Genomic DNA, 15184 nt, shown 5'->3' with positions numbered 1-15184 from the left:
GACAGAGAGCGCCCAGTGGCTTGGACTGGGGGAGAGGTTACATGGTTGAATGGAGAGAACACACCTGCGCAGGCCAGGCCAGCGGCTCAGCAGAGGCAGAGGGCTGAGCCGCAGTTTGGACTCCCTAGGTTTTTAAGGGAGTCTGTTTACCCACCTCCCCCTCTCCTCCAGGACAAAGGATGGGGAGTCCTAGCGTCTGCTGGGTGAAAATTAGCAAATTCCTCCCGATTTGCTGGTGCTGGGCAGTGCAGAGGGGCTTCCCTGTGAAGGTTTTATTGCCCCAGGTTATCAGGTCAGGTAACCCCTTTGGTCCTGAGAGAGAATTCTCCTGGGAGCTTTCCCTGGGGGAGGGCTGGGAGCACCTGGGAGGTTTTCAGGGTCTGGGCAGGACTTTGAGGTGCACGATGCTGGGCTTCTGGAGCTTCCGCAGCAGGTGCGGGTCTTCAGGCCCCTCTCACACACACATACCCCCCCGCCCCGCCCCCTTAGCCTCCGGGTCTCCTCCACACTTTCCCTGGGATTGTTTTCACTTCATTTTTCCTCAGCGGCTCGCCTGCCACGTTCTACCCCTCCCCCTCCTCCCCTAGTATCTGCCCCAGTCCTCCACGGCCCTCCACAATGCTTGAGCTGCTACAGGCCCGCAGGTGAACTCCCTAACGCTTTTCTCCAGAGGGAGAATTGCCGGAGCACCGTAGGAGGAAACGAATCATCGCCGCGCTTCGCACTTCAGCAGGGAAGGACTACTATTCCCAAAAACCCTTTCGACTCCGCAGGCGCGTTCTCCGAGAAGGCAGACTGCGCATGTGCAACAAACATTGCGCCCTTGCGGAAGGCTGCACGGGTGAGGACTGCAACTCCCGGCAGGCCGTGCGACATCTCGCAGGCCCTCGTGACGAGTGACTTCCGGCGTGGAGGGGCGGGGCTGTGCGCGCGGCTGAGCCAGCAGCTGGAGCAGCCAGGGGAGCGGCCCGGTGGCCAGCGGGCGGTGGCCGCCATGGAGGCCGTACCCCGCATGCCCATGATCTGGCTGGACCTGAAGGAGGCCGGTGACTTCCACTTCCAGCCAGCGGTGAAGAAGGTGAGCGCGCCTCCCAGCTTCCCCCACCATCCGCCACGTATCTCCGTCGTCCGCCAGCGCGTGACGCCCCCCGCGCGTCCATCACCTCCACAGGCCCTGTTGCAGGGACGGATGAGGCCAGGAGCGGCCTCTGCAGGTTTTCCTCAGCCTCGCCCGCCCGCAGCCCGGCCTCCCCTTTCCTGCTCACCCCAGGCTGGCACTCGCATCCTCGTCGGAACCTGCTCCCCCAGCCACGCAGTCCCCACCGCGGGACCTCACTTCTTCCGTGTGACGCTCGGGACCCGGTTCGACTCCGCCCCTCCTCCACGCCAGGACCGCCCCGCGGGGGTGCGGTGGGCGGCCACGACCGTGTGGGTTCCACGGCGGGGCCCTCGGTGCACCCTCTGCACTCAGCCGGACGAGGAGGAACGCTTGGGGGGCGGGGGGATTCGGGGGTGTATCTGAGAGGGAGGGCCGGCCCCCTGCGGTAGGGTATCCCTGACGCTGGCCGAGATTCTGAATGGCCGCCTCACTAGGGTCCTAGTCGGTAGCCCAGATAGAGCCACATTCCGGGTCGTATTTTAGGAGACTTTTCTGCTTTTCATGACGCCAGCGTAGCTCTCCGAGAGACGCCTTGTAATCGGTGGACGGAGACCGGCCATGGCCCCCGGTGTCTGCTGCTCTGGGCGGGCTCACCTGGTAGCCCTGAGGGTCAGAGGGCCCAGGGTCAGAGCAGACAAGAGGAGGACAAGCTGGGAGGCTTTGCAGGCGGGGGACTTGGTGGTTTTGGCACAGCAGCTGCCAGAGTAAGCCGCAGACCCTGGAAGATGGTGCGCCCCTCAGCAGGGGGACGGAGGAAGGAAAATGGGCTTGGAGTCGTTTCCCAAGGCGCCGTGTCCTCCCTCTTCAGGCGTTCACTTCCTTAGTCCAGTTTGTCTTCCTTCGAGTCCCTCGTTTAACCTCTTTGGGTCTCTTTCCCTTCTCTGTAAACCAGGAAACTAGACTAGCCCATCTAAATTTACTTAAATTTATCCAGTTATCGGATGCTAACTTTTCTCCATGTGCTTTTCCACACACGTACTTTTTTCTAAAACGCAGCAGAGTTCCTGTTGGACTGAATGAAGTCAGTATTTTCCTGTTCAGAATTCTCTTGGCCTAGCCCAATTCTTCCAGCGTTTTTTTGTTTTTTTTTGTTTTTTTTTTTTTTGACAGGCAGAGTGGACAGTGAGAGAGAGACAGAGAGAAAGGTCTTCCTTTTGCCGTTGGTTCACCCTCCAATGGCCGCCGCGGCCGGTGCGCTGCGGCCGGTGCACCGCGCTGATCCGATGGCAGGAGCCAGGAGCCAGGTGCTTTTCCTGGTCTCCCATGGGGTGCAGGGCCCAAGCACCTGGGCCATCCTCCACTGCCTTCCCGGGCCACAGCAGAGAGCTGGCCTGGAAGAGGGGCAACCGGGACAGAATCCGGCGCCCCGACCGGGACTAGAACCCGGTGTGCCGGCGCCGCTAGGCGGAGGATTAGCCTAGTGAGCCGCGGCGCCGGCATTCCAGCGGTTTTTGAGCCTCCCCTGTGTGCTTGGTCAACTTCGGGCTTCGGCTGCAGGCCTCTGCGGTTCTGTTCACAGCTGTAGTGCGGTTCCCTTCTCATGCCCTGTGGGTTCTCTTCTGTGCCTTCGGGTACAGAGTTTGTCCTGCCTAGATGAGTGCCCCCGGGTTTGTCCTGTGAGGTGGGGGGGGGACCCTTTAATTTCTGTGTATTGGTGCTGTCCATCCTCCAGAGTCCAGGTTGAGCTCGCTCTTCCACAAAAGCTCCTTAATTCTTCTATCTGGATTAATCTTTTCCTTTTCTGAACTTTTCTTAATTCTTCACCTTTTCCCCAGTGACAGTGGGTGTGTTGTGTTTCAGCCCTCCATTCCACTGTAAATTGTACCCTATACATAGTTGGTAATTGACAGTTGAAAGGGAATATGAAAATCTAGATCAAATCTTAGCCCAGAAACTCCTAGGAGATAATTTTTTTTAAGATTTATTTATTGGCCGGCGCCGCGGCTCAACAGGCTAATCCTCTGCCTGCGGCGCCAGCACACCAGATTCTAGTCCCGGTCGGGGCGCCGGATTCTGTCCCGGTTGCCCCTCTTCCAGGCCAGCTCTCTGCTGTGGCCCAGGAGTGCAGTGGAGGATGGCCCAGGTGCTTGGGCCCTGCACCCGCATGGAGACCAAGAGAAGCACCTGGCTCCTGGCTTCGGATCAGCGCAGTGCACCGGCCGCAGCGCGCCAGCCGCAGCACCTGGCCGCAGTGGCCATTGGAGGGTGAACTAACAGAAAAGGAAGACCTTTGTCTCTGTCTCTTCTCTCTCACTATCCACTCTGCCTGTCAAAAAAAAAAAAAAAAAAATTAGCTTCCTCCTGGTCTCCCATGCAGGTGCAGGCCAAGGACTCGGGCCATCCTCCACTGCTTTCCCAGGTCATAGCAGAGAGCTGGATCGGAAGAGGAGCAAGTTGGGACTAGAACCGGCGCCCATATGGGATGCTAGCACTGTAGGTGGCGGCTTTACCCGCTACACTGGCCCCACTCATTAGCCTTTTAGCTTAGGTGGTGTCGGTACTCAAAAAACAATTCTTTTCCTGCACTGGAGAAGGCTACAGAAGCCCCAGTGGCTTGGGAACTTTGCCTGACCTGGACACCCCTCCCCAGCTGTGGAACCCCTGCTCTACCATTGGTGCCTTTGCCCTTCTCAATCCTTGCTCTGAGCCATGGGAATCCTCACTACCATTTACTTGGAAATGAGGGTTAGAATTTAATTTCAGATAGTAGAGTAAAAATTGGTTTTGCTAACCTGTCAAGCCCTTTGTTGAACCCTCGTAATAGTCAAATAGAAAACAGTTTTTTTTTTTTTCTTCAAGGACTTCATTGTCAGGAGAGGGGATTTAAAAACTAGAATGATGACATTATGTAAGAATAGCAGTATTTGCAATGTACTAGAGCACAAGCTGAGGGGCCTTCAGGGAAGGCTTGCCAGAGGTGAGTTAGAAAGAATGAATGGGCGTTTTCTAGACAGATAAAAGGCTTCTTTGTGAGGGCCGGACTTTTGATAAAACCTTTCATGGTGGTTAGTATTGATTTTCACTCCTGATAGACCAGCCTTCCATGATGGAATAATGTGAAATAGGAGCCAGGAGAACCACACTGGTGTTGAACTGCTGTCCAAGCTTCAGGCTGGTATACGTAGGAGCCAGGGTTTTCGTGGGGAAATGCTGCTGGCCCTGCACCTTAACCTGTGCCCAGGGTCAGAGTGCTCATGCACTGGAAGCTGATGAAGGGGCACCCTTGGCCTTGGGCTCTCATCAGTGAGCAGTTTGGCCACAGGGCTTCAGGTTTGATGTCCTTTATTTTTCCTGTCGTAACACCTGGCCCTAACCAAAGGCACTTGGGCTTCCATGTTGCCTTCATCCCTGATTCGTTTGTTGAACGAATTGTAGTTTAATGTCTGTCTTATCCCAGCCCTGGGAATAGAGTGGTGACAAATCCCTGCCTTTATGAAACTTGACTTCCGGTGATCCACGTAGTCGTCCGTCCTTAAGTGCAGGTGTACCATCTGCTGGTTAGCTACCTAGCCCATCAGTTGTGTTCTCCTCTCCCGCCCCCCACCCCCACCCCCACCCCTGACTGAATTGATCTCTGAACCAGGCTCCTCCAGAGAAACTGCCTGCTGTCCGAGCCCCTGACCAGCGTGCCTCAGCCTGCTCCTTCTGATTTCACTGTCCCAGCCCCTCCTGCAGGAATTTTCAGCCGCTCTTCCTTTCTCATTTGGTTGTTGGCCTTGGGAGTCCTGCCTCCTGTTTGTCACCCATATTGAACCCTATCTCATCAGCATCCCTTCGACTGCCTGGAAGTTGTGCCAAAGTCCTCTGAGTTCAGACAGGTTTTGGCATCCTGTCAGGTGGTTGGCCTGCACTACAGTGTATGCTCCTTGTTGTGGCCTCTGATGGCTTCTCTTACATCCAGGTGGAGCCCACTTTTTCAGGTTTATAGAATTTTTTTTCCCCGCTTAGAGTCCCATGGAATAGCCAACTCTTGGGAAAAACGAGTTTATACATACATGTATGCACAAAGAAAGATAAATCAGAGGACTAGAGGCCTAAAAGGCCCCGGCTGCCCAGCGAAGGGCAAGGGACATTGCCAGCTCCCAATGGCAGTAACCTGTCTTTTCTCTTATTTATTTATTTTTTTAAGATTTATTTATTTACTTGAAAGACATGGTTATAGACAGATGGAGAGACAGAGAGAGAAGCCTTCCTTCTGCTGGTTCAGTCCCCAAATGGCTGCAACGGCTGGAGGTGGGCTGATCTAAAGCCAGGAGCCAGGAGCTTCTTCTGGGTCTCCCATGTTGGTGCAGGGGCCCAAGCACTTGGGTTGTCTTCCACTGCTTTCCCAGGCTATTAGCAGGGAGCTGGATTAGAAGTAGAGCAGCTGGGACTTGAACTGGGGCCCATAGGGGATGCCAGCACTACAGATAGATACTTAATCTGTGTCACAGCACCAGTCCCCTGTCTTGTCTCTTATCACAGGTGTGGAGTCACCCGGGTGTTGTGTCAAAGCCCGCTTGCCCACATGTGTTTTACAGCAGAGTTGTACAGATGACCTGAATCGTCTGTTTCATTCTTCTCTGACCTTACTCTCACACATCAAAGGCGTAGCTTCAGTTCACTCAGGGTTTAGACCAGATTCTTTTCTTTCCTTGGGAAGTAATAAATACTTGGCGTGTGGGGAGTGCTTAGTGGGTGTTGGTTGAAAGACCTGGTCTGATTCTGGCACCCTCAGGGAGATGTAACTTGAGCCCTCCTCAATTGCATTGTTCAGACAGGCCATTCAGAAGAGATGGGAGAGAGAGGCCTCCCTTTGATAGCTTGACCTGTGGATTTTTAAAATTCTGACATGGGCTAACAGACTAAAGATTTCCCTTGGCAATGCTCCTTTATCTTAATTCAGTTAGTCTCTGGAAATTCAGTGGCTAAGCATGTATTGTACTAATTAACAATATTGTATGTGGGACTCAACACGTACAACAATATTGTGTGTGTATTTCTGTGGAACAACCCAAGGATGCCCTGTGTCTGAGTCAGCTGTGGAAGTACAGGAAAAAGAAACACAGTGGTGAACAAAGGTAATACACATGTGATTCCTTTTATTGCCTTCTTGGCTTATGGCTTTAATTAATGTGAATTAATAGATAAGAACATGCTAATACTATGACAAGGTGACCTGAGGGACTATCCCTAGTACAAGGGTCCTAGCACTACCTCTGGTTTTCTTTCTTTTTTTCTTTTCTTTTTCTTTGACAGGCAGAGTTAGACAGTGAGAGAGAGAGAGAGAGAGAAAGGTCTTCCTTCCATTGGTTCACCCCCCAAATGGCTGCTATGGCTGGCGCGCTGTGCTGATCCAAAGCCAGGAGCCAGGTACTTCCTCCTGGTCTCCCATGCGGGTGCAGGGCCCAAGCATTTGGGCCATCCTCCACTACACTCCTGGGCCACAGCAGAGAGCTGGACTGGAAGAGGAGCAACCACGACGGAGTTGGTGTCCCAACCGGGACTAGAACCCAGGGTACCGGCACCGCAGGCAGAGGATTAGCCTAGTGAGCTGAGGCGCCGGCCTGGTTTTCTGTTTCTCTAATCTGTAAATAACGGCAGGACCCAGGATAAGCGTTTACAGTTTTTTTGTTTGTTTTAACATTTATTTTTATTTATTTGAAAGGCAGAGTTAGAGAGAGAGAGGAGAGACAGAGAGATCTTCCGTCTGCTGCTTCACGCCCCAAATGACTGCAACTGTCAGGGTTGGGCTAAATTTAAGCCAGGAGCTTTTTCCAGGTCTTCCACCTGGACCCAGGGGCCCCAGTACTTGGGCCGTGCTCCACTGCTTTACCAGGCAAATTAGCAGGGAGGTGGATCAGAAGTAGAGCAACTGGGACTCAAACTTGTCCCCATGTTGGACACTGGCTTAACCATGCTACCGTGCCAGACCCGCTGGCTACTTTTGGTCTGTTGCTGGGCTGTCTACTCAACTTTCATCAGAGCCTCAAACTCCTAGGCAGACCTTTTTTTTAAAAAAAAAAAGAAAAACATTTTATTTGAAAGGCACAGTTCTGGGGGCGGGGGGGGGGGGGAGGGGGAGAAAGTCTTCCGTCTACTAGTTTACTCCCAAAATGGCCTCACCGACCGGAGCTGAGTCAATCCGGAGCCAGGAGCTTCTTCCAGGTCTCCCATGTGGGTGCAGGGGCCCAAAGACTTGGGCCATCTTCTGCTGCTTCCCCAGGCCATAGCAGAGAGCTGGATCAGAAATGGAGCAGCCAGGACTCGAACCAGCACTCATATGGGATGCCGACACTGCAGGCGGTGGTTTTACCCGCTAGGGCACAGTCCGGCCCCCTGGCCACACCTTAAAGAGACTGGAACAAGATCTTTGTTCCTTGCTTTCAGACTTTCAGGTAGTGTTCCTCTTTTTTGGCTGGGGGAAGGTCAGCAATTACAGAGGATTTTTTTCTGGGCTAAAAAAGTAGCTTGGTGGGGCCGGCACCGTGACACACTGGGTTAATCCTCCACCTGCGGCGCCAGCATCCCATATGGGCGCCAGTTCTTGTCCCAGTTGCTCCTTTTCCATTCCAGCTCTCTGCTGTGGCCTGGGAGAGCAGTGGAGGATGGCCCAAGTGCTTGGGCCCTGCACCCCATGGGAGACCAGGAAGAAGCTGTGTGAACAGCTGGGCAGGTGTTCTTAGTGATCTCATGTGAAACCTCCTTTCTGGGGCCCTCAGATGTCCTTGCTATGCCTTTGCCCTCTGTCCCAAGGGGCCTTTAAACTGTTCTTTTGGTCATTTCCTCCAACCTAAGGGTGGGTCAACTAAAACCTTTTACTGAAAGGATTAACCAAAAAACATCCTCCTATTTAGATAGTTAAATGTTTATCTTATAGTTTAGGTCATGGTTCATATTTAGGGTTTGTTTTTGGGAGAAGGAAGAGGGTAAGTGAGGAGTAGTTGGGTGGAACAGAGGACTGTTTAATCAGGAAGCTGGAAGATGGGCTTCAAAGTGTGAACCTCCTAAAATTATTCAGAAACTTTTGTGTTTGTCCATAGTTGAATATTTCTAGAATAATTTTTTAAAATGTATTCACTTTTTAAAAATGTTTTTTAGGGGCCGGCGCCACGGCTCAATAGGCTAATCCTCCGCCTGCGGCGCTGGCACACCGGGTTCTAGACCCGGCTGGGGCACTGGATTCTGTCCCGGTTGTCCCTCTTCCAGGCCAGCTCTCTGCTGTGGCCTGGGAGTGCAGTGGAAGATGGCCCAAGTGCTTGGGCCCTGCACCCCATGGGAGACCAGGAGAAGCACCTGGCTCCTGGCTTTGGATCAGCGCGGTGCGCCGGCCGCAGCGGCCATTGTGGGGTGAACCAGCAGAAAAAGGAAGATCTTTCTGTCTCTCTCACTGTCCACTCTGCCTGTCAGAAAAAAAATTTTTTTAGGCTGATTTCTTTTTAAAGATTTATTTATTTATTTGAAAACAGAATTACGCAGAGGCAGAGAGAGAGAGAGAGGTCTTCCATCCACTGGTTCACTCCCCAGATGGCCACAACAGCCAGAGCTGCATTGATCCGAAGCCAGGAGCTTCTTCCAGGTGCAGGGACCCAAGGACTTGGGCCATCTTCCACTGCTTTCCCAGGCCATAGCAAAGAGCTGGATCAGAAGTGGAGCAGCCAGGACCTGGACTGGCGCCCATATGGCGGCTTTATCTGCTGTGTCACAGCACTGGCCCCTCTTCTTTTCACAGATTTATTTATTTGTTTGAAAGTCAGAGTTACAGAATGAGAGGAGAGAGAGGTCTTCTATATGCTGTTCACTCCCTAGATGGCTGCAACGGCCAGCACTGGGCCAGGCTGAAGCCAGGAGCTTCATCTGTCACCCACATGGGTGCAGGGACCCAAGCACTTGAGCCATCTTTACTGCCTTCCCAGGCCATTAGCACAGAGATAGATTGGAAGTAGAGCAGCCAAGACATGAATCTGTAACTACATGGGATGCTGGTGTCACAGCCTGTGGCTTTCCACTACACCAGAATGCTGGCCTCAGGATGATTTCTTTCATAGCTTTTATTGTACTCTCAAAGGACCCTTAAATGCCTAGAAACAACCGACAAATGGAATAGAAGTGTTTTTCATTGACCAGTTAGCTCTTCAGCAACCCTTAAAGCATTTATTTTCTAAATTTCAGATATACTGAAGGTTTAAAAGAGTAATGCAATGCTTATTCAAATTCTCACTAGGTCTGATATTTATATTTTACTATATGATTGCTTGCTCTGCCTCTCCTTCCCCCTCCTCTCTTGAACCCATGAGTCTTTTGGAAATAAGTTTTGGATGTAGTGACACCTACCCTGGACACATTTTAGCATGTAGTTCCTAAGAGTAAGGATACTTTTCTACATAACTGTATTATCACATCTAAGAAAATCTACAATAATTCTCTGATATCATTTATGTTTAAATTTCACTATCCAAAAAAAAAAAAAAATACTAGATTTCACTTATCCCCCAAACATCTTTTAAGACATTTTATAATAATATTATTTTTGAAGATTTATTTTATTTATTTGAAAGAAGGAGTTCCAGAGAGAAGTAAAGAGAGATCTTATATCTCTCTCATCCTAAATGGCTGCAGTGGCTGGGACTGGGCCAGGCCGAAGCCAGGAGCCAGGAAGCTTCTTCCAGGTCTCCTGTATAGATGCAGGGTCCCAGTCACTTGGGCCATCTTCTGCTTTCCCAGGTGCATTAGCAGAGAGCTGGATTGGAAGCAGAGCAGACGGGACTCAACCAGCACCCATGTGCCTGACCCAGATGACTTAAAAAAAAAAAAAAAAAAAAAAAAGTTGTGGAGCCGGCACTGTGGCGTAGTGGGGTAAAGCTACCGCCTGCAATGCTGACATCCCACATGGGCACAGGTTCGAGTCTCAGTTGCTCCACTTCTATCCAGCTCTCTGCTATGGCCTGGGAAAGTAGTGGAGGATGGCCCAAATCCTTGGGCCCCTGCACCAGGAAGAAGCTCCTAGCTTCAGATCGACACAGCTCTGGCATTGTGGCCATCTGGGAAGTGAACCAGTGGATTGAAGACTCGCTCTCCCTCTTTCTCTCTCTGCCTCTGCATAACTGCCTTTCAAGTAAATATTTTTTTAAAAATTGTCCAAGGCCAGCAGTGGATCAGGCTAATGTTTTTGATGCTGGCATCCCTTATTGGAGTGCCAGTTTAGAGTCCTGGCTGTTGTGTTTCCATTCCAGCTCGTTATTAATGCACCTGGGAAGGCAGCAGAAGATAGTCCAGCTACTTGGTCCCCTGCCACCCACGTGGGAGACCAAGATGTAATTGCTGGCTCCTAGCTTTGGCCTGGCCTGGCCCTGGCTGTTGAGACCATTTAGGGAGAACAAATCAGTGGATGGAAGATCTCTGTCTCTCTTTTTATCCCTCTGTCTGTTGCAGTGCTTTTCAAATAAAGAAATAAGTAACTTTTTAAAAAATATTTATTTATTATTTACTAGAAAGAGTTACACAGAGAGAGAAGGAGAGGCAGAGGCAGAGAAAGGTCTTCCTTCCACTGGTTCACTCCCCAGATGGCTGCAATGGCTGGAGCTGCGCCGATCTGAAGCCAGGAGCCAGGAGCTTCTTCTGGGTCTCTCACACGGGTGCAAGAGCCCAAGGACTTGAGCCATCTTCCACTGCTATTCCAGGCCATAGCAGAGAGCTGGACTCAAACCGGCAGTCATATGGGATGCTGGCACTGCAGGCAGCGACTTTATCCGCTACGCCACAGCGTCGGCCCGGAAATAAATAACTCTTAAGTAACTCAGATCCAATCAGAGTTCTTATATTGCATTTTTTTTTAATATTTATTTATTTATTTTTTGACAGGCAGAGTGGACAGTGAGAGAGAGAGACAGAGAGGAAGGTCTCCTTTTACTGTTGGTTCACTCTCCAATGGCCGCCGCGGCCGGTGCGCTGCGGCCAGCGTACCGCGCTGATCCGATGGCAGGAGCCAGGTACTTCTCCTGGTCTCCCATGGGGTGCAGGGCCCAAGCACTTGGGCCATCCTCCACTGCACTCCCTGGCCACAGCAGAGAGCTGGCCTGGAAGAGGGGCAACCGGGACAGAATCTGGTGCCTGGACCGGGACTAGAACCTGGTGTGCCGGCGCCACTAGGCGGAGGATTAGCCTAGTGAGCCGCGGCGCCGGCCTTGCATTTTGTTGTTTTGTCTGTTCACTATGTGTTGTGTTTTTTTTTAAGATTTGATTATTTATTTGAAAGGCAGAGTGATGGCGGTGGGGGGAGATATCTTCCACCTGCTAGTTTACTCTGCAAATGCCTGCAACAACTGGTACTGGGCCAGGCAGAAGTCAGGAGCCTAAAACTCCATCCGGGTCTCCCACATGGATAACGGGGATCAAGCACTTTGAGCTGTCATCTACTGCCTCCCAAGATGCATTAGCAGGAAGCTGAATAGCTAGAACTTGAGCTGGTACTCTCATGTGGGATAAAAGTTTCATAAGTTGCGGCTTAGCTCACTGTGCAAAACGCCCATACCCCTTGCAGGCATTTTTAATTTAGAATAGTTTCTGCCCACCTACCCCCCTCCCTTTTTTTTTTTTTTTTTTTTTTTTTAAGTTTTCTTATTTATTTGAAAGGCAGAGGCACTGGGAGAGACAGAAAGAAAGGTCTTCCATCTGCTGGTTCACTCCCCAAATGGCTGCAACAGATGGGTGGGTTGATCCAAAGCCAGGTGCCAGGAGCTTCTTCCAGGTCTTCCACGTGGGTCCAGGGGCCCAAGCACTTGTGCCATCGTCTACTGCTTTCCCAGGCCATAGCAGAGAGCTGGGTTGGAAGTGGAGCAGCCGGTAGGCCTCTGTTGACCTCAAGGAGCTTACTCGTGGTTTGAGATATCCAATGAAATCTGCATTCCTAAGGAGAGTTCCAAAGCAAAATTTTGTGTGTGGGCCTGGAATTCCTGGAAAAGAAACCACTGTAGACAAGACTTGTCATTGAGATGTTACCTGTGGGTTCAGCCAGGCTTCCGCAGTAGTTACGTAAACAGGATCTCTGTTGTGGTCTCCCTCCCCCCTTTTAAATGACATTTTTCACAAACTGTGTCACTTTTCAGATAAAATGCCGCATTTTGAATTTTTTTTCCCAAGTGTCTCAGTGTTGCCTACCTGGCATTCCCTGGAGAGGCACCGTGTGCTGAGTATAGAGCACATCTAATCAGATCCCTCCCGTTCCTTGATGCTGCTGGGAGCTCATGAGCAGGCTGCTGAGTGCATGCTGTCTGATGGAGGCATGTCCAGTGCTTGGGAGAGCAGAAGCTAACATCAGGGAAGTGAAATTTCAGCTGAGTTAGAGGAGAAGAGGGGACCGCAAAGAGATAGGCCTGGTTTCCAAAGGCAGTAATTCCAAAGTACTTTTGGCTGGGTGGTCCTGGGAGGTACCTGAGGACAGTCCTTGAAGGCTATTAGGAGCAGGCTGTGAGAGGTGTGAACTCTGTGCTGAGGTTAGGTTTGGTCCTAAGGCTTTGGGAAGCTACTCTAGCACTTTGGTTTTGCATCTTCTTGCTATGCTGAGATAAGCATGGTTTGCCTAATTTTTTTACTTGGGGTGTATGTGTGTTTCAGAAGAATTGAAAGCTAGAAGTATGGGGCTGGCAGTGTGGCATAGTGGGTAAAGCTGCTGCCTGCAGTGCCAGCATCCCATTTGGGCGCCAGTTTGTGACCTGGCTGCTCCACTTCTGATCCAGCTCCCTGCTTTGGCCTGGGAAAGCAGTGGAACATGGCCCAACTCTTGGGCCCCTGCACCTGTGTGGGAGACACGGAAGAAGCTTCTGGCTTCGTTTTGGTGCAGCTCTGGCCCTTGCAGCCATCTGGGGAATGAACCAGTGGATAGAAGACCTCTCTATCTCTCTATGCCTCTGACTCTCTGTAATTCTGCCTTTCAAATAAATAAATCTTTTTAAGAACAAACAAAGACTAGAGGTGGCATCAGAGTTGTGTTAGACAGTCCTGGCTGCTAGGTAAGGGATAGATTTGAAAGGGTAGGTGGTCCAGGCCAGAGGTGGTAGTGGAATAGAGAAAGCTCATGGACCCAGGACTTTGAGGAGGTAATATCATCAGGAGAGGGCGTTGGAGTTTGAGGTGTGAGAAGGCAGCTGGAAGATCCCGTCAGTAGCTTGCTCAGCAGCACCCTCTCTGTGTTTGCTTCTCTCCCACTGCCCACCAGAGCAGATGGAAGGTGTCATGTAGGCTTCCAGATGCCCTCGTGGCTGATTACTTAGCCAGGTGTCATGGGACCTCAGAGGGCTGCTAGCACACCTGGGTGGGCCTCAGATGAGGTGGGAGTGAGTGTGCTGCTAGGCTGAATCTGCTGTCAGCCTTTACCAGCGCTCTTCTTTCACCACCTCACAAACCATGGTTAGTGCCTTTAAAGAACATTTTGAGTTGGGCATCAGTGCCTTTACTGTTTTGTGGGGTGAGTGGGTCTGGCTTCCCAGACAGTTTAACCAGCATACAAAGCAGTAGCGACTGCAGTAGGTAGTTGTTGAACATGAGGCCTCCAGGCTGGTTGGAATCTTCATGGCCAAGACAAGTCAGCTATTGTAGTGGTGAGTGGTGCCGTGGGCAGCTGTGCCAGCCCCTGCTCTGATATGCCCAGGGACCTCCTCCTCCTGTAGGAGTCATTCCTGTCACACACCTGAGGGCCTGGCACACTACTGATAGGGTTCTGTAGATTATGTGTTTCTTTTCTTTTCTTTCTTTTTTTTTTTAAGATTTATTTATTTATTTGAAAGAGTTACATAGGGCCGGCACCGCGGCCACTAGGCTAATCCTCTGCTTGCGGCACCAGCACCCCGGGTTCTAGTCCCGATTTGGGAGCCGGATTCTGTCCCGGTTGCTCCTCTTCCAGTCCAGCTCTCTGCTCTGGCCCGGGAGGGCAGTGGAAGATGGCCCAGGTCCTTGGGCCCTGTACCCACATGGGAGACCAGGAGGAAGCACCTGGCTCCTGGCTTCGGATCGGCGCAGTGCGCTGGCCGCAAAGCGCTGGCTATAGCGGCCACTTTGGGGGTGAACCAATGGCAAAAGGAAGACCTCGCTCTCTCTCTCTCTCTCTCTCTCTCTCACTAACTCTGCCTGTCAAAAAAAAAAAGTGTTACATAGAGAAGGAGAGGCGGAGGGAGAGAGGTCTTCTATCTGCTGGTTCACTCCCCAGATAGCTGCAATGGCCAGAGCAGCGCCAATCTAAAGCCAGGAGCCAGGAGCTTCTTCCAGGTCTCCCACGTGGGTGCAGGGGCCTAAGGACTTGAGCCATCTAGTACTGCTTTCCCAGGCCATAGCAGAGAGCTGGATTGGAAGTGGAGCAGCTGGACCTTGAACCAGCACCCATACAGGATGCCAGCACTGCAGGCAGCAGTTTTACCCACTATGCCACAGCGCTTGTCCTGATCATGTGTTTCTTTGGTACCCTTTCAGGAGGATGCCTTCGTACGCTTACTCATGTTTGGTGGCTCTTACCTACATTTGCTCTCAGTTTAGGATTATGCTTGTGACCCCAAAACACAGCGGGATCCTTTGGGACCCCATTTGGCATCTTCCTTAGAATCCCATTTCAGCCAGCTGAGTTCCTTAGCACCCTGAGATAGCAGAATCCTGGACTTTTTAGAGAGGATGCAGTGTTACAAGGGCCTGTCAGCTGCCACTCAGGCTTGCCCAGTCTTGCTTTTCATTTTGCTAAAAGGAAGCGGGTCTTGTGGTCAGCATTTCAGTGCTGCCCATTACTGAGGGTGAGTTCCCTAGTAGTCAAGGAGACAGGCTTGTGGTTGTAGGTGTGGACTTGATCCTGATCCCTGGTTGATGATTGCCCAGGGCTTGGGGAAGGATGGTGCCGGTCCTTAATCACTCTCTTTATTTTTTTTCCTCCCTTCCTCTCTAGTTTGTCCTGAAGAATTACGGAGAGAACCCAGAAGCCTACAATGAGGAACTGAAGAAGCTGGAGTTGCTCAGACAGGTAGGGGAATCGTGTCTTCATGTAGTTGTGAATGGAATTGGTTTGATACA

The 15184-nt window shown here is 51.4% G+C and overlaps 1 protein-coding gene across 1 annotated transcript in view; it reads left to right on the top strand.

The window, feature by feature from the left end:
- The first annotated feature begins 591 nt into the window (after positions 1 to 591).
- PTPN23 (protein tyrosine phosphatase non-receptor type 23) overlaps positions 592 to 15184 on the top strand; it is a 41042-nt gene continuing 26449 nt past the window's right edge. Inside the window, exons 1-2 of the mRNA XM_002713335.6 lie at positions 592 to 1078; positions 15060 to 15134. Of these exons, the coding sequence (XP_002713381.2) occupies positions 995 to 1078; positions 15060 to 15134 (159 nt within the window). The 5' untranslated portion in view covers positions 592 to 994. The remainder of the gene's footprint in view (positions 1079 to 15059; positions 15135 to 15184) is intronic.

The sequence above is a fragment of the Oryctolagus cuniculus genome, chromosome 10 (genome assembly GCF_051225735.1).
Source record: "Oryctolagus cuniculus isolate XC-2025 breed Fujian yellow rabbit chromosome 10, ASM5122573v1, whole genome shotgun sequence".
Taxonomy (NCBI): Eukaryota; Metazoa; Chordata; class Mammalia; order Lagomorpha; family Leporidae; genus Oryctolagus; species Oryctolagus cuniculus.
Note: the sequence above shows the minus strand (reverse complement) of the source record. Positions and strands in the feature narration are given on the sequence as shown.